The sequence below is a fragment of the Typha angustifolia genome, chromosome 8, assembly GCF_048772165.1.
Source record: "Typha angustifolia cultivar Huaian chromosome 8, ASM4877216v1, whole genome shotgun sequence".
NCBI lineage: Eukaryota > Viridiplantae > Streptophyta > Magnoliopsida > Poales > Typhaceae > Typha > Typha angustifolia.
In genome coordinates, this window is record NC_133246.1 from 1,086,979 (window position 1) to 1,106,219 (window position 19,241).

General features: G+C 37.7%; 1 protein-coding gene and 1 long non-coding RNA gene across 7 annotated transcripts; one reads left to right on the forward strand and one right to left on the reverse strand.

Annotated features, from left to right (window-relative positions):
• Positions 1-3,330: 3,330 nt before the first annotated feature.
• On the reverse strand, positions 3,331-7,747 carry LOC140764426 (PWWP domain-containing protein 1-like). The gene is made up of 2 exons (XM_073102994.1): positions 7,180-7,747; positions 3,331-5,570 (listed from the first exon to the last, which is right to left on the reverse strand). Exons 1-2 carry the CDS (start codon positions 7,745-7,747, stop codon positions 3,331-3,333), a joined length of 2,808 nt encoding a protein of 935 aa, XP_072959095.1.
• A 1,004-nt stretch (positions 7,748-8,751) lies between these two features.
• Positions 8,752-18,162, forward strand: LOC140765110 (uncharacterized). 6 transcript variants are annotated; one of them, XR_012105131.1, is made up of 10 exons: positions 8,752-8,927; positions 11,762-11,909; positions 12,478-12,535; positions 13,340-14,493; positions 14,607-14,818; positions 14,945-15,006; positions 15,126-15,443; positions 15,666-15,794; positions 17,162-17,417; positions 17,513-18,162. It is a non-coding gene; the product is annotated as an uncharacterized lncRNA (long non-coding RNA). The 6 variants fall into 6 exon arrangements; XR_012105132.1 differs by having other exon boundaries at positions 14,648-14,818; XR_012105134.1 differs by having other exon boundaries at positions 14,707-14,818.
• The last annotated feature ends 1,079 nt before the right edge of the window (positions 18,163-19,241 follow it).

The window sequence follows — 19,241 nt, forward strand, 5'->3', positions numbered from 1 at the left end:
TCCATGGACGACCATTGGCCGTTGCTACACGACAAATCCTAGTACTGATCAGATTGCGAGAATCCTGATTACTAAGTGTTCTTATCTGAGAGCTTTCTCATTATGGCAATAATGCTGATCAACGGAGGAGGTTCTGTAGAAACTTTATAGGTATGGGGATATTAGCTTTAGAGTATCAAATTTTGATGATTTGTGAGGAATATCATATGAATACCTAGCAAGGAGAAGTCACTAATGAAGCAACTCCATCCCTTCCTTTGTTCAGTTTTTACCTTATGCCCCTAGTTCAAGGACATAGAAATTGAATTTGGAAATCTCATAAGATCTTAGTCAGGAGATCTTGGTTGCATATAAGAAATAGGGAATAAGTTTGCAAGAACATTCTTAAGATCTTAGGCCCTTATGTGGTCTATGGTATGCTTTAATTTTGGTTGGCCATGTATGTGCCATGCTCTGCAGTTTTTGAGACATTTAGTAACTTTCCTATTAGAAACATAAACCTCCTGTCATCATTCTTTTGAATGTAGTAAAGTTACGGTTGATTTGATTTCAAAGGAGAAAAGCTTTCATATACCGTGTTATTTAATATAGTTCTACCCGCTCTAGAAACTTAGACAATGTGAGACTGTTCCCTCTCCATATAGTTGTCAGTGCGATGAGAGCCACAACCTGGAGAGAGTCAAATACATGCACTCATTTATGGTCATTTTCATTCCATAGCAGCTTCTATATATTTTATACTCGGCTTTTGGCAAACCCCAATGGATTCTTTCTAAATTTTACTCCCTTTTTCTCTCTTCATGCCGATATTCTTTCTTGCCTTATCTTTATATTTTTATCTTACTTTTACATTTACTTTTTCTTAGTCTCTTTTATATTTCTTTCTTTTGTAGTTTCCATTTTTGAAATTCTTATATTCTTCTATTCCAAGCTTGTATATGTGTTATTTGTGGTCGTTCTCTATGGAACATCATGTTGTTTACCAAGTGATGCCAAGGATGGGTAGTGACACCTTCACTGTGGTAATTAACTTTTACCTTAACATCCCTAATCTCCGTTTTTGATGCTATACCCATAATTGGTGAACTTATTTTGCTGATATCACCGTAAAATTGGTAAAAATAACTTTTTCTCACCTAAATCAGGAATTGCACCTCACAAAGTTCTATAATCTTTTGAAGAGTGATTGGATTTTTTTTCCTCCCTTTTTGCCTCAAATTGTTTGCAACTCACTAGCATTCTACTTTGTAGGTGATGGGTTTGAATCTGAATGGATGCTTTATCCATTGAGATGGAACATAACCTTAACCTTAATGAAATTAACTACTTGTAGTCTCCACTACTAATGACAATAGCCTCACAGTGTTGGTTGTTCCTGGCAAGTCGTTAGTAACCTTTTTATAGTGCTTTCCTTCCTACCTCATATGTACACTTCATCATGTAAGATAGCTTACAAAATTAAATTGATTAAAATGTTTACATCTTTGTCATATATAGGGATGTACGACAATAAGAAAAATAAAAAGTGGAACTAAAGGTGAATTAAGTTTTAACATAAAAGGAGTATTTGAAAAGGTTGGAGTGATCATTTCGTAGTTGGAAAGGGATATTTTTAAAATTGATGGGCTTCCCCTATTTATTTCCATTATTCTTCTCCTATTCAATCATCATTCTTTTCATGCATTCTTTATGACAATTACGGATTTATTTCTAGAGACCTTTAGGATATAAAAGGAATGTGCTCTTCCAAACCAGAAAGGCATAATTAAGTTTTATCAAAAAATGAGAAGAAAGGCATAATTAACCACGCTAGTATATATGCCAGAAATAGATCATCATAAGTTATTGTTGATCACACAACAACCACTAGGAGATTTCTTATGCATGACTCTAATCTGACTACCCTTCCCAATTGCTCCATCTCAGGAAGTTCCCTATCTATTCAAATGATGAATACATGTAGAGAATCAAATGCACCAAAAATATCCTGAGTCAGTGGGCTTTGTTGTCCGGATTTCACTCCACTTTCACTTTCATATCAGGAAGGTCGACTTGCACTTTCAATAGTGAATTATTCACTTGTAGGAATCCTTCTCCTATTTGTGATACCATGATTTGCAAGATCATCTAGAAACCACTACAAACAAGTTCTTTTCTTTTTCCTTTTTTCCCGCCAAGCTTTTCTGTGTGTGTGCTCTGGTTACTACATTTTAAATCATGAGGAATTGATTCTTCCAACCTTTCCTTTTCTTGCCTGTGCACAGATTTTGACATCCTATAGCCAGTAGCATCAAATTTCAGTATCAAAGTCTACATCTGTTTTGCAGAACTTGGACAGCAAAAGAGAAGTTCTCCCAAGTCGTATATCTTCGCAGACGTTAAATGATAGGTACTGTAGGTTTTAGCCAGTATGCAAGCAATAGTGCCTTTAATTTTCACAGGCTGATTTAAGTACGGAACCTGATCAATAGTAACAAAAGTTTGGTTTTGTTGGTTGTCCCATTATTTTTGCAATGAATACCTGCGGATTAATGCAGAAACCAGATGATGTAAAATAGTGGTGGCATAGTTAATAAGTTTCATCTTTATCTTACTTTAAGGTTTTCAATTTATGGTTATATGGTGTTTATAAATTCTATGTCTAGGGACTATTATTGGTTGCATTATACTACTGGGAGACTTGAAATAGAATCATTCAAGGATTAATTATTTTTGTTACTGTATTTTCCTGTTATTATTTTAATTCCTTGTAGTTGACAAAAACAACGATGAAACCTGTTTATTATATATTTTTCTTGAGCAAGCATCATGTACCTTCCTAGAGTGAATATCAGCTTTGTTTAAAGCTCTGGTATCAAACTAGTTTTCAAAGGATACAGTTGGAAATTAGGAATATAGTCAGAATTATTGTATAATAATATAACATAAATGGTTGCAATGCAACCAGTTGAGCATAGACAGCTCTGAACCTAAACAAAGTTAGAAATTGTTGTATTGTAATAGACTTCCTTAACTGTGGAGCCTACCTTTTGGTCAGACACCCCTCCTGCACAAGTTAAAATTTTTAATGGAGATAATCTGAGGGAAACATTAAGATCCATCATATGTTCTAGCATTTATCAAATATTTGACATTACAAAGTTGATCTCTAATTGGAGCCTATTGCACAGTCATCGTTACGGGACCATAGCTACTCAAGTTCTAGCTTGACATATACCACATACTGTTTAATTTTACTGCAATGCCAGCATCAGCTATCACAAACTGTCATCAGAAATTATACAGTCCACACTGCTTCCTATGGGCCCTTGACATGCTTAAAATAAACTTTCAAAGCTTGTGATAAGGCATGTATCCGTAGCTGGATTTGATCTTTGTGACAATGTCGTTGCATTTCATTAGGAGACTCAGCATCTGAGCTGAGATGTCAATAGTAGTCGCATCATTCTTGTTTTCCTCAATGTTTGCCAATTGTTTGCTCTTGTCATGATCATTTTCCAGTGAGAATGCCACTCGTGAGATTGCTACATCACTGCCGTTCATGTTAGGGCTCATTGTATTAATCGGTTTCTTTAAAATAGATTTTAGTGGGACCGAATGCTGCTTCATTTCAAGTCGAACCAAAGATGAAGTTCTCATCTGGTCGCAAGAATTGTCTCCACCTCCTTCAGTTCCACATTTGAATGGTTTTGCATCAACAAATGAGCAAGAGCTAGCTTGTGACCGACAAATCTCCTGTGGCTCCTTAGCAGATGAGTAGAACTCCTTCAGATAGCAAGTTTTCATCTGATTCAGTGAATTGCAGCGACCTTCTTCAGTTCGAGGTTCCAATGGCTGTGCATCAATAGACGTGCAAGAGAACGCTTGGTCCTGACAGATCATTGATGGCTCCTTTGCTGGTGAGTGACACTCTTTCAGGTAGCAAGTTGCTTTGTTTGAGCCAAAGGAGCCATTGGCACTAGCATGGTATAATGCAGTTTGTGCATGGGATTTGTACATGAACTTGACTTTGCAGGTATTGCTGTCCCAGTAAACTCGAGTTGCACCAACATCAAGTGGTCCGAATCGTGCAAATTTTGCCTTTAAGAATGAAACCGATGGCAGACTCGTGTTAGGGGGGAATTTCATGACCAGGTAAGTAGGATTGGCTGGCTCATGTGGTGTGGATATTTCATTCTTACTGATATCAACCTTGCTATGTTTTACTGAAGCAGTGGGGGTGAAGAGGTTGCATCTATCTCTTCTCACTCTTTCCACATTCTTTTCACCTTCTCCAGCCTTCTTTCTGCTAGCTAATTTCTTATAGTCAGTCATGCTCCTCTGGTTCTTTATTGATAACTCTTCCTTCTGATCTGGTTTTCTCCTCTTTCCAACATTTGCATAGTCAATGGGCTTCACTGGCTTTTTGGCAGAAGATTGTGCCCTTTTCTCTCTTTCTTCCTTACGAGAACCTTTCACATTGGCAGCACCTAGGGCTTGTGCTGATTCATTGGCTGTTGATCTTTCACCTGCATCAAACTTTGGCTTTTCAATATCATTGGCTTTCAGAAGAACCAGCCTTTCATTATAGACCAGAGATTGGAACTTACATAATGTATCAGAGACCAGGGCACGTATGTTCCGCTCAGATCCAAAGAGTGGATCCGTGGTGGGGGCTGACAAGTCATTCACTAGCTGTGGCAGCTTGAGCTGGGTGGATCCTGGAACCTTTGTTTGTTGTGGAGAATGTGAATGACCAGCATTCCAAGGACCTGATAGTTTCGATCCTTTTGAATCTAAAAGCCTACTTCCTTTGTGATGTCCTTTATTGACTTTGGAACCTGTTATCTTTATTTTTCTTTTTGTTGCTTCCCTGCTACCTTCAAGCTCATTGAGTATATGATTGATAGACCGGCGCTTCAGACCTCTTTTTTTCTTGTTGACTTTATCATTAACCTCCAATGCTTCTCGAGTGGTTCCTCCTGAATATTTCGCAATCGTACCAACTACATTGCTGACAGAGTCACCTTGCTCATTGAACTCTTGCTGTGAAACGTTTTCCTTCAACCTTTCACTGACAACCTTCTCTCGTTGCAGAACATTTTCTGTTGTCGTTACATTGATAATCTTCCGTTCAGAAGATTTATTTCCTGAGCAGATTATAGTATCATCTACTACAGCTTCAACTGCTTGACTCTCTAAATTCAATTTAGCTTCTGTTTTTGACTTCTTGCCAGTTTCAGCCACGACAGTGGCGTCCAGGGAACCTGAAGAGAGAAAAGCTGGCAATGAGCAGGAGGCTGTCTCCTGGGCTTTACGAGTTGCACTTTTGTTGGGACTGAGCTCCCCACTGACACAATTGAAGGGAGTTTTGGGTTTCACTAATTGTCCTTGGAAATGTCTTTGGGTGGCATGGAGCTTCAGAGGTCTAGACTGACTGATGCTGGTAGCAGAGATGGTGGAAGAAATGGCGGCAGGCTTGTCTCGTAGTTTCACCAGCCGTCTCTTTTTCGCTGTAGCAGATGGGCTTGGCCAAGTTGGGTTGGGATGATCAAGTCGATCAGATAATGCCGGAGTACCCGTAAATATTGCTGCAATTGAGATGTACACAAGAATAGTCACACGCACCCATAAATTTGAACGCCAAGAATCTATAAATAATTGCGATAACAATTTAAGCTGCTAGATCGTTAATAAATGTTCAACTTGGAAATCATAACAGGGGAAATAGCAAAAACAATGGTACGAAGATTAAAGAGATTGTTTTGCGAGATCGTTATTTTAGGATCTAATGATGAAACTCATCTCTGCAAACTAGCGAAAGATAAAGAAATTGGTTTGTGAGATGCCTTTACAACATCGCCATTGACAACATATAAAAGAGAAAGATTACTGGTGGCTCGAATTTATTTTAGGTATCAACAGAAGGCTGAGTAATGGGTATGTAGGATGAGACCATATTCTCATATCAGCAAGAACCATAGCTCATTGAAATAAAGAGATTATATTCTGAGCCACAACCGAAGTATAAGATTGGATACCTCAAATGTGCCTCTCTAAGTGCACAAACCAGTGAATAGAAATTTTTTGATAATTTGTCAAATCTTATAGGTGGGTCGCTGCGGTTGGATGTGGTATAAGTTCCAAATTGGTTTAACTATACTTATTTCTTTAATTTAAATAAGTTAGCTTAAATTGGTATATGTTAATATAGTAGTGATATAAAAATAATTATATTTGATGTTTAAAAAATTAAATATTTTAGCAAATGATCAAATTATTTTTTATAGTGAATTGATGAGGAGACAAGAAATGCGAGGTAAAGAAGAGAGGGAAATAAGGATTCACGTAGTGTCTTTCTAGGGATAAAATGTTAATTATATTTTATTGATAAACGCAGGTAATAGGAGAGGATAGAGAAGTAGGTATGGTTAAACTAAGTTTAAACTGACTTTCTGTTACCTCTTACTATTCTAGAATAAAGTTATACTTATTCTTTATTCATTCAAATACAACATAAGTCATAACGCACCAGTTAGAAATCATAGATGCCAATCGAGGGGGCGAGACGTTAAAGTGATATGGGCAGCTCGTATACGTAGAGAGAAGGGGGATATACCCCAACCTCTCACGGACGTGGTAATTATTTTTCACAAATCTGGTACTATGGCGGCCCGTTTAACTTTGAGCAATCTCTAGACTCTCCACTGCTCTTTCTCTAAACAAAGAATAGGTCCTAAATGTAGGATACTGTTATTATTCTTGATATGCACTTATATTTAATACCATAATTAATCTTTAAACTGTTTAAGAACGATGACGTAACGTATGGCTATGAGTTGGCTCAAAGTCAACCCAGTGGCCCCACAACCTTTAGCCCTAAGAAAAAGCGTGCGAACAACAACCCCACCACCTCCTCCAGAATGGAACGATGCCTCGACTGTGAGGATAACTGTAAGCATCGACGCGTGCATGCATGCACGCACGCACGCACAAAGGAATCACAGATTTTATTAACATAAAGCATAAATTTTAATTAAACATCAAATAATCCATTAACCAAGCAAAAGATTTAAATTGTTAACTGGACAGATGTAGCTGTCAGTAAACAATAATAAGCAACAACAAGTAGAACACCTATTCCCAGTAGTAGGCAAGTACCAACTTTCTCAGAAATACTAAAACGCACGTAGTACCAACCTCGCGGCGGCGGATGCTCCACTGCACCCACTTCATCGTCTCGCTTAGGTGGCCTCACCGGCTGCGCACCAAATGCTTGCGCATATGTCTCGTCGAACTCCTCATACACTTCTCTCCGGTACGCCATCAACATTGGAACCCCACGGATTCTTTCGGGAACCCCCATCTCTGTACTCGAGATCGCCAACCGCCTCAAGAAATCGACCAGATCCGTAGGGACAAAGCTGGCCCTGGCCTCCTCGATCTGTTTGACCGAGTAGACCGCCTCCGGCTCGTGCCCCGGCACCTCGATGGTATAGCAACCGGGGATCGAGTGCGGTTTGGGGCTTATCCGAGATCGGCGGCAGAGACACGTCGCTCCTAGAGCGGCGCGGCGGCGGATCTCGTCGATAGCGTCGTTGACGGCGGCAGCGAAGATGGGAGAGGCGGGGGTTGGGGTCTGGGCAGAGAGATCGGCGAAGTTTGGGAGGAATGGGAGGAGAAGGTTGGCGTTTTGGGGATCGAGCCAGCCGTAGCTGTTGTCGCCGAAGAAGGCGACGAGGATGTGGTTGGGCTTCTTCGTCGCCATGACCGCGGGGGAGGCTAAGGCTTCGGGGAAGACTTGGCCGGGCCACCATGGATGGGACTTCACCTTGCCCCAAACCATCGTCCCGATCTCCAAGGTCATTGGAGCTTTCCTCGTCTTCTTACACGGACGAGAGCTCAAGGAAACCATAGAAGTTGCCATGGAGAATAGAGATGGACGACAAACCCCTAGAAAGAGAGAGATAAAAGAAATGGGACGTGCCATAGCTGTGCTATTTATTGCAACAAGAGGACGTCAGTCCGCAGAGTTTTAAAATCAACCGTCCGTTTACTCCACCAGAAGCAATCGGGTCCGTCCGTGGATTAGTTTAATTCCTCTCCCTGGTTTATCCAGTGACGTAGACGTTAGACGATAGCAGCTACATTGATCGTGAGGCACAGGATACAAAACTTCGTAACGTAGGCGAAGTCCACGAGGATGGCTTGAACACTTGGCATCGCGACGGTTCATTTGTGCAGGATGAGGTTGGTTGTCTTCATACGCCGGATGTATTTAAGACCACTCCTAACGCCAATGGCAACAAGAATGTGACAGATGCCACTGACTGACGTGGCAGTATGTATTGAAGACCACTCAAAACACCAATGGCAACAAGAATGTGTCAGATCCACTGACTGACGTGGCAATCATAACATTCCAAAAACACCCCCCCAAAAAACCAACTGTAACATGGTGTAATATATCCTGATTATAATGGAAAGTTAATTATAATTTTACAATTATCCTCTTATAATTTAAATTTTAATATATAATTTTGGGTATTTATAATAAATTTGGGTACAATTTAAAATATTTATAAAAGTTTCAGATAAGTACTTGAAGGAAAAAAACGGAAAGCTTTAATATTGACAGTGAGGTCGGCCGTTCTAATCTATATTTTATATTTAAAAAATATGAATTTTATTAAAATTAATATTAAATAAAAAGGGTGTTTTTTAACTATAAAAGAGACCCCCCCTCCTCTCTCTTTTTCGCGTCAGAAACGGCTCTGAGGAGCAGCAGCAACTCTTCTTCCCCCCCGTCTCGTCCAACTGAGGCTGCCTGAAAGAGTGTTCCTCCTCCTTTTCACGCGTCAGGAATGGCTCTTCATCTCTTCCGATCTCTCCATTAGCCTCGTCCCCGGTGGATCGCGTTCTCTTCTAGTATCGATTGCATAGTAAGGGTGGGTAGTTCCTCTTTATTTTTTTGTTTTCCTTTTCTTGTTCGATCTTTACAATAATTCTTTGCTTTTGGTCAACAGATGTGTTGAAATCGGTGTCGTCGATGAATTGTTTGCAAAATATTGTAGGTCACCTCATAGGTAGCTAGCGGTCTCGGATATTTTGCAAACAAAAGATCTACAACACCGATTTGAAAAGATGTAGTGATCACGTTGCTCTTTTATTATGGATCTAGCCACGAAGACGACGATCTCGATTGTTTGTGAGTCACATGGTCGTATGTTCCTGGTAGTTCGGAAGTTTCAGCTAGGTGGATTGTGCAAGAAATGTTGATCTAGCTATCTGATGAGATTTACTTGAGAAGAATGGCGTCCTAGATCATGAGGTTTACGACATGCGACGATTTAGAGAGTTAAGATGTGCCGAGTGCCGAGCCTTACTGATTTCACTGGAAATCCAGTTGGGACTTATTTTGCTATGATCCATTATCTATAAATGGTATTTAGAAGTTGGCGGCGGACTACCGTTTGTCGTTACAATACGACAAATCCTAGTAATGATCAGATTGCATTGATCAGATAGTGTTATCCTTAGAAATAAGTGGTTGTTTTGGTAGTTTGGAAGGTTCAACTATGCCGATTGTCCAAGAATTCTTGATCTAGAATCTCAAGAAATTTCTTTGAGACTATGGCGTCCTAGATCATGACGTTTGTGACATGCAAGATCTAGAGTGTAATAAGTATTGAGCCTTACTTTACTGGCAATCCAATTGGGATTTCTTATTAGTCCATGGATGACCGTTGGTCGTTGCAACACGACAAATTCTAGTAATGACTAGATTGCGAGAATCCTGATAACTAAGTGTTCTCATTTGAGAGACTATGGTAATAATGCTGATCAAGGAAGCATACAAAGAAGGAGGTTCTGTAGAAACTTAATAGGTATGGGGGATATTAGCTTTAAAGTATCAAATTTTGATGATTTGTGAGGAATATCATATGAACACCTAGCAAGGAGAAGTCGCTAATGAAGCAATTCCATCCCTTCCTTTTTTTTTTTTTTCAGTTTATATTTCTGTGAATATTTTTTTATCTGAGATAAATTCTATTTTGCCCAGTTCTGATATTTCTGCTGAGGTTTGATTAAGGAACTTCCAGTAGGAGTTATTCAGGATAGTATTTAAATCATTTCCAAGAGTAAATTTAATAGAGATACATTACTAATTTTGAGAGTTCCCTCTCCAAGTGTAAATTTGTGAGTTGCAATTCACTTTTAGGTTTGGCATGCTCATCCTAAGTTAAGGATCATGTCACTACGTTGGGGACATAGCATACAAAATAACTTAGTAGTATCAAATATGATCATTGGCATGCAAGCTGCTCGATCTTGAGTCCTTGACTCATTTGCAGCTAGTTCCAAGCTTGCATATTTATTAATTGAGCTGATTATGAGTTGGCTTGATATCAGAACGGATTGCTCTGGTCTGAATGTATCTCTAGCCCAAGCTGAGCTTGTCCGGTGGTTTCTGCACTTTTGAGCCAAGAGAGTCTTGGCTCAGCTCACTCGAGCTGACTTCTTTATGCCCCTAGTTCAATGACATAGACTTGGTTACCAAATTGGATTTTGAAATCTCGTAAGATCTTTGTCAGGAGATCTTGGTTGCATATAAGAAATAGAGAATAAGTTAGCAAGAAAATTCTTAAGATCTTAGGCCCTTATGTGTTCTACGGTATGCTTTAATTTCGCTTGGCCATGCATGCGCCATCCTGCATAGTTTTTGAGACATTTAATAATTCTTCTATTAGAAATATGAACCTCCTCAAGGTTATGGTTGATTTGGTTTCAAAAGAGAAATGCTTTCCTATACCACGTTATTTAATATGGTTGTACCCGCTCAAGAAACTTAGACAATGTGAGACCATTCCGTCTCCATATAGTTGTTAGTGCAATGAGAGCCACAACTTGGAGAGAGTTGAATACCTCCACTCGCTAATAATAACTTTCATATGGTAGCAGCTTCTTTCTATATTATGGTCCTTGGCTTTTGGCAAAACCCAACAATTCTTCCTATTCTTTCTCAATTTTACTCGTTTTTTCTCTTTTCTTATTGTTATTTTTTTTCTTGTCTTATCTTTACTTTTTTATCTTACTTCTACATTTACTTTTTCTTAGTCTCTTTTATAGTTCCTTCTTTTGTAGTTTCCGTTTTTGAAAATTCTTATTTTCTTCAATTTTGGGCTTGTATACGTGTTATTTGTGGTTTTTCACTATGGAACATCATGTGCTTTACTAAGCAATGCCAAGGATGGGTAGTGGCACCTTCATTGTGGTAATTAATTACTACTTTAATATCCCTAATCTTGTTTTGAAGGTGTACCCATAATTGGTGAACTTATTTTGCTGATATTACTGTAAAAGTGGTAAAAATAACTTTTTCTTGCCTAACTTGCACGAAGTTCTATAATTTTTTGACCAGTGATCGGATTTCTTTTTTCCTCTTCTTTTGCCTCAAATTGTTTTGCAGCTCACGAGTATTCTTCTTTGTAAGTGATGGGTTTCAATTTGAATGGATGTTTTATCTGTTCAGATGGAACATAACCTTAACCTTTATGAAAAAGATTACTTGTAATCTCCACAACAAATGACAACAACCTCTTTTGGCAGTTTAAACCAAGTAGTTAGTAGCCTTTTTTATAGTGCTTTCCTTTCTAACTCATTGTACACTTCTTCATCATGTAAGATAGCTTGCAAAAGTAACTTGATTAAAACGTTTACATTTTTGTCTTACTTTTACCTTATCCTTTTCTCTCTTTATTTCTTTCTGAAAATTTTTCAGCAAGAAAGTATCTTAGATCATGAAGAATCTGCAACCCGATTGTTGGAAATAATTTGAAGAACTTCCTAAATGATCTCATTAAGGAAGAAAAGGAATGGAAGTTGTCATCATAAAGAAATGAGTGAAGAAGGAAAGCTTCTACTTGCAGGTACACTGAATCCCTGAAATTCTCATGATTGATAAAGTAGATTGAATCTTTTGGACTAAGGATGGAGAGAGCTAGTTTGGCCAGTCATAGACTATCTTGATGACCTGTTACAATTAGTTAATTATCAACCAATTGGATCATTATAAGAATCTTATTTCCTTGTTTGCATGTGGACTCCCATCAAGTATTGTTGATCACACAATCACTAGGAGATTTCTTATGCATGACTTTAATCTGACTACCCTTCCCAGTTGCTCCATATCAGGAAGTTCCCTGCCTATTCAAATGATGAATACATATAGAGAATAAAATGTACCAACAATTTCCTGAGAAAATAATCTCCTATTTGTGATACCATCATTTTAGAGAATACTATGAACAATTTCCGTACCTTTTCTTTTTTCCTTTTGCTGCCAAGCTTTTGTGGGTGTGTGCTCTGGTTACTACATTTTTAAATCATGAGGAATTGATTCTTCCAATCTTTTCTTTTTTTGCTTGTGCACAGATTTCTACATCCAATAGCCAATTGTATCAAATCTCAGCATCAAAGTCTCCATTTGTTTTGCAGATCTTGGACAACAAAAGAGAAGCTCCAAGTCTACCTCTTTGCTGACTGCAATTGATAGGTACTGCATTTTGTATACAATTTTTATACTGAGACCACTATGCAAGCAATAGTGCCTCTAAATTTCACAGGCTGATTTAATTATTCAACCTGATCACAGCAGTAAAAGTTTGGTTTTGTTAGTTGTCTCATCATTTTTGCAGTGAATACCTGCTGATTAATGCAGAAACCAGATGACATGAAATAGTGGTGGCGTATTCACTAAGTTTTGTCTTTATCTTACTTTAAGATTTTCAATTTATGGTTATATGGTGTTTATAAACACTATGTCTAGTGACTATTATTGGTTGCATTAGACTACCGGGGGACTTGAAATAGAATCAATCAAGGATTAATTATTTTTGTTACTGTAGTTTCCTGCTATTATTTTAATTCCTTGTAGTTGACAAAAACAATGATGAAACCTGTTTATTATACATTTATCTTGAGCAAGCATCAAGTACCTTCCTTAGATTGAAATCAGCTTTGTGTAAAGCTCAGGCATCAAAGTAGTTATCAAAGGCCACAGTAGGAAATTAGGAATATAGTCAGAATTATTGTATAATATAGATGGTTGCAAACTTGTAATGCAACCAGTTGAGCATAGGCAGCTCTGAACCTAAACAAGTTAGAAATTGTTGTATTGTAATAGACTTCCTTAACTGTAGAGCCTACCTTTTGGTTAGACACCCCTCCTGCTCAAATTAAAATATCTAATGGAAATAACCTAAGGTAAACATTAAGATCCATCTTATATTCCAGCATTTATCAAGTATTTAACATTTCCAATACATTGTTTGATCTCTAATTGATGCCTATTTTGCAGAGTCATCATTACAGGACCATAACTACTCAAGTTTCAGCTTGACATATACTACGTACTGTTTAATTTTACTGCAATGCCAGCATCAGCTATCACAAACTGTCACCATATGCTATACAGACCACATCATATCCTCCAGGCGATTGACATGCTTAGAGTAAACTTTCAGAGATTATAATAAGGCATTTATCCGTAGTTGGACTTGATTCTTGTGGCAATATCATTGCATTTCATAAGAAGGCTCAACATCTGAGCTGAGATGTCATTGGTGCTCTTGCTCCCCTCAACCATTTGCGGTGAAGGTGCAATCTTAGGCATATTTACCTCTTGAGAAGAGACTGGGTGATGTAGGCTCTATTGTTGCAGCTGAAAGAGCACCAATTCTGAGTTGTCGCTAACAGAAATTACAAGAGATAATGTTGCAGTAGTAGTTGCAGCATTTTTGTTACCCCCAATGTTTGCCAATTGTTCGCTCTTATCATGATCACTTCCTAGTGAAAATTTCACTCGTGAGATTGCTCTATCATTGCCATTCACAGTAGGGTTCATTGTCTGAATTGGTTTCTTTAAAATAGATTTTTGGGGGATTGATTGCTGCGGCATATCTGATTGAAGCAAAGATGAGGTCCTTATCTAGCTCAGGGAATTGTCACTACTCCTTCAGTGCCAGGTTTGAATAGCTGCACATTGATAGATAAGAAAAAACTGAACTTACTGCTGACAAATATGTGGTGGCTCTTTAGCATATGAGTTGCACTTATTTAGAAAGCCACTTTATTTGACCTAATGATTCCATCCACAAGAGGGGCTGTTGTCTGTATTGGTTTCTTCAAAATAGATTTTAGTGGGACTGAATGCTACTGCATTTCAAGTCGAACCAAAGATGAAGTTCTCATCTGGTTTCAAGAATTGTCTCCACCTTCTTCGTTTCTAGGTTTGAATGGTTGTACATTAATAAATGAGCAAGAGCAAGCTTGCTGCTGACAAATCTCTGGTAGCTCATTAGCAGATGAGTGGCGCTTCTTCAGATAGCAAGTTCTCACTTGATTCAATGAATTGCGGTGACCTCCTCTGGTTCCAGGTTCCAATGGCTGCGCATCATCAAACGGCAAGAGAATGCGTGGTTTCATGACAAATCATTGATGGCTCCTTTGCTGGTGAGTCACACTCTTTGGGTACAAGTCGCTTTGTTTAGCCAAAGAAGCCATTGGTATTAGCATAGTATAATGCAGTTTGTGCTTGGGATTTGTACATGAACTTAACTTTGCAGATATTGTTGTCCTAATAAACTTGAGTTTTGTCAACATCAAGTGGTCTGGATCGTGCAAACTTTGCCTTCAAGAATGAAACTGATGGCAGACTCGTGTTAGGGGGGAATGTCATGACCAAAGAAGTAGGATTGGCTGGCTAAGGTGGTGTGGGTATTTCATTCTTCTTACTGATATCAACCTTATGCTTTACTGAAGCAGTGGGGGTGAAGAGGTTGGATCTGTCTCCTTGTCTTGCTCTTTCCACATTCTTTTCACCTTCTCTAGCCTTCTACTAGCTAATTTCTTAACATCAGTCCTATTTTCTGGTTCATTATTGATAGCTCTTCCTTCCAATCAGGTTTTCTTCTCTCTCCAACATTTGCATGGTCATTGGGCTTCACTGGCTTTTTGGCAGAAAAGGTGCCCTTTTCTCTCTTTCTTTTTTACTAGGACCTTTAGCATTACCAGCACCTCGGTCTTGTGCTGATTCATTGGCCTGCATCAAAATTTGACTTTTCAATATAATTGTCATTTGGAAGAACCAGGCTTTCTTTATAGACTGGAGATTGGAACTTACCGAATGTACCAGAGACCAAGGCATCTATGTATTGCTCAAAGGGTGGATCTATTGTGGGGCTGGCAAGTCATTCACTAGCTGTGGCAGCATGAGGGGAGGATCCTGGAACCTTTGTTTTGTTCTGGAGAATATGACTAACCAGCATACCAGACACCTGATAATTTCAATCCTTCTGAATCTACGAGCCTACTTCCTTTGTGATGTCCTTTTATCAACTTTGGAACCTGTTATCTCTAACCACCACATCAAAGGAGCAGTCCTCTGAAATGTCCGCTGGGAGGTAACATATTCATTGTGAATTAAGGTCACTTTGTCAACAAGAAACTCTCTCTTTGGAGGGAGATTTGGATTATGGGAAATGAGTAATGAATAAATATCTGTTTATACATTGCTAGATTAATTAACTTGAGAGCCACCTCTTGTTCATTTCATATTTTTCTCTACCTTTTCCTTTCACTTTCCTTATACACGTCTTTTAATTTTCTTTTACTTTTTTCCTCAGAAATTTGCAGAGGACAACATCTTGGATGGTGGAGAAGCTTGAACTGCAAAGATTGGAGAACTTCCAACTTGCTCCAATTAAGGGGAAAGTTTATCTTGAAGGAGTGGATAAAGCAGGAAACTTTTTCGGGTAACTTAAATTTCTCAAATTCTCATGAATGATATGATAAATGATTCTTCTGAGTTAGAATATAGGCATGGAGGGATACCAACCTGGCTCTTCCAATCTCAGCCTATCTTTATGGCCTGTTACAGACTTATAGTTATTTAGTATAGATTTGGTCACCTAAATCAGCAATCAATTGCCTGTGGCTGTGGATCCCTCAAAGTCTTGTACTTCCGTTAGACTTCTTTGGGTCTTATAGTTTAGAGGCTTATAGCTGCCTGATAAGGGACGAGTTTCGCTTTTGTGTATGAGAATAATATGACTTTGACTTATCAAAGGGGGATCAATTGAACTTCCATGGTCAATTGTCCACGCCATGCTTGTGATTACCTTTCCATACACAGCCTTGGATTCTTCCAGAACACTGTATTAAATTAGCTCTGAATTTTGTATCCCTTTTGGCTGATACCTCTGACCCTCATATATTGTCTGGAAGCCAGGAAAAAAAATTTGACCACATTTTCTTCTGGCTACTTTTTTCTTCTCCTTGTTATGTAAACCCATGTTTATTAGGTGCATCATCTGCTTTATTGCCATGTTTGGTGCACATCCTCTGATAGAGGGTCCTACTTGATTGCATTGTGAACAATGTGTCAGCTATCAGTTTAACCAGTTTGGCACACCTTGTTTGATGTTCTGCCTCCAATTTTAACCACAACCCTCCCGCTGGTTTCATTGCATCAAGAGAATTCATAGTTGTGCAGGTAGACACATAGTGTCCAAATTTGTTTAGTTATTACTTATTATATCTAGGTGGGAGCACATGCCAATTCGTGCAATTTGAATGACATATTCTTTCAGAACTGTCAATGACCTGTAGCTCGATTGTTCTCAAAATTCAACCTCCTTTTTTTTTCCATTCACTAGATCCTTTGTTATTTTAATTGCTCATCTACTAGAATAAATTGTATCCCATTTATCTAGCAAAACAAGTTTCTTGTTAGGGTGTAGGTATTATTTTTTAAAAAAAAATTATTCTAACTTACCAATTATGTTTGAGATATATATTCTTTACTACTAGGAAGTGACATCCATGTACCTCGTCTAATTTCGGACAATACAGTAATCCTCTAAAAATGTTTGTTGAAAGTAGGCAAATTTAACTTACTCTTTCAATCGGTACCATTCTTTCCGCATTGTGAGGATTTGGTCTGCATGATTTGAATAATACAGAAATACTTATTAGTACATACCCACATGAATTATTAGCACAACAACTAATATTTTCACCTCTTGTTCAGCTATTGATATTTTTGTTATATATCTTTTGCCTTTCCTTTTCTCTTTCTTTTTGAAGTTTATTCAGCTATAAAGTATCTTGAATCATGAAGGTACATCTTCTCTGTTAAGGAGCTACCAGAACTTTGTTGATGTACAACCATTTAAACTTGGAACCAAAAGATGCGAAAATAATTCTTGGAACCGGATGAGAACTGTTCGATTTGAAACGCAGTAGCATTCAATCCTGCTAAAATCTATTTTGAAGAAACTAATGCAGACAACGACGCCTCCTGTGGATGGTATCATTATCAAATAAAGTGACATATTATCTGAATAAGTGCAACTCATATGCTAAGGAGCCACTAGGTATTTGTCAACAACTCGTTTGCTTTTGATTATCTATTAATGTGCATCTATTCAAACTTGGAACTGAATGGGGTAGTGATAATTTTCTGAACCAGATGAGGACTTCATCTTTGCTTCAATTAGATATGCCGCAACAATCAATCCGTCCTAAAAATCTATTTTGAAGGCATCAATTCAGATGATGAGGCCTACTATGAATAGCAATGCTAGAGCATCTCAGGAGTGGAGTTTCTCACTGGGAAATGATCATGATAAGAGTGAACAATTGGTGAAACATTGGGGTTAATGAAGATGGTGCAACTGCTATTGAAACATTATCGCTTGCAATTCATATTAGCAACAACTCAGGATTGGTTCCCTCTCAATTACAACCATGGAGCCTACCTCACCCAGTCTTTTCTCAAAGGAAAATATGTCTAACAATCCCGCCTTCGCTGCAAATAGGAGAGTAGAAGCACCAATGACAACTCAACTCTGACGTTGAACCTTCTTGTGAAATGTATTGATATTGTCGCAAATATCAAGTCCACATATGTATACATGTCTTATCATAATCTCTGGATGTATACTTTAAGCATGTCAATGGCCTCGAGAAAACAATGTGGTAGCATATGATGGCAGTTTGTGATAACTGATATCGGCATTACAGTGGAATTAAACAATATGTTGTATATATCAAGCTAGAACTTGAGTACTTATTGTCTTATAATGATGATTGCAAAATAGGCGCCAATTAGAGATCAAACAGTTTGTTGTTATTAATTTAAGGTGTCTTTAACATAAGATACGAAGCAGACTTGGCTTGGTTGCGTTTGAGTTCAAGCCGAGCTGGAGCTATTAATTTAAGGTGAAAATTATTTTCAAGCTTAGTCTAGTCGAAGCCGGCTAGATCAGCTCTATATACTTAAATTATATATATATATATATATTAGATCGAGCTGAAGCTGTCTCTTTTAATCACAATTGCTTAGATATAAGGGCATTATTTTCACTTGCTTCTCCAAATCTCAGAGAAGAGCCAATAGCCAGGCCCAATGGCCTAATAAATAACTCGTCCATATTGGGCCCCAGACTCAGGCCTTAAAGTTTCTTCCAAGCCCCCTCAAGCCCAACTAAACTGCCTCAAAATACATTGACCACCAATTGATTATCTTATATAATTAAGGGTCTTTATATATATTAGAGGAAAAAAATAATACTGATGGTAAATTGATTGTTTAATATTTTATTTTAATACGGGGTGAGAATTTTTCTAACGTGAATGTATATAAACACAGACAATAGTTCAAGGGTATTAGTGTGAAAATTTAAATATAGTCAAAAACTTTAACTTCCGTGTCAACGATAACATCCATTGTCAGAAGTCCGAGTCATCAACCACCTCCCTTGGATAAAGCACGAAAATTAAAGTAAGAAACTTATTGCATATTACGTTGGTTTTTATAAATTTATTGTCGGTACTTTATACCGTTCCAAATTTAAATGCTAATAAATTAGTAGGATGTCAGAGGGAAAAAAGTATAAATATATAAACTAGTTGCGGGTATTAATTGGTTTTAAAACTTGCCAAGTAGATATTTTTATTATAAAAAATAATAAGTCTTAAAAATTAAGGTTTTAATGTAAACTTTTAAAATATTATAATTATCATAGTAAAATATTAGTTATTGTTAATGTTAAAAAAAACATATTAAATAGCTATAAATTATTCTTCTATCATGAAGTTTAAAATATCAATATTTTTTTATTTTTATTAAATTTAACTAAGAAATAGTATAATTATAGCGATATTTGTGATTTTCAAAAGTTGTAGGGGCAACTATG

Excerpts from the sequence above, each read along its gene's own strand:
- LOC140764426 (XM_073102994.1), bottom strand. The coding sequence starts at position 7,747 with ATGGCGACGAAGAAGCCCAACCACATCCTCGTCGCCTTCTTCGGCGAC. Across the intron at positions 5,571-7,179 it reads GGAGCATCCGCCGCCGCGAG|CAATATTTACGGGTACTCCG; the intron begins GTTGGTACTACG and ends TCTCAATTGCAG.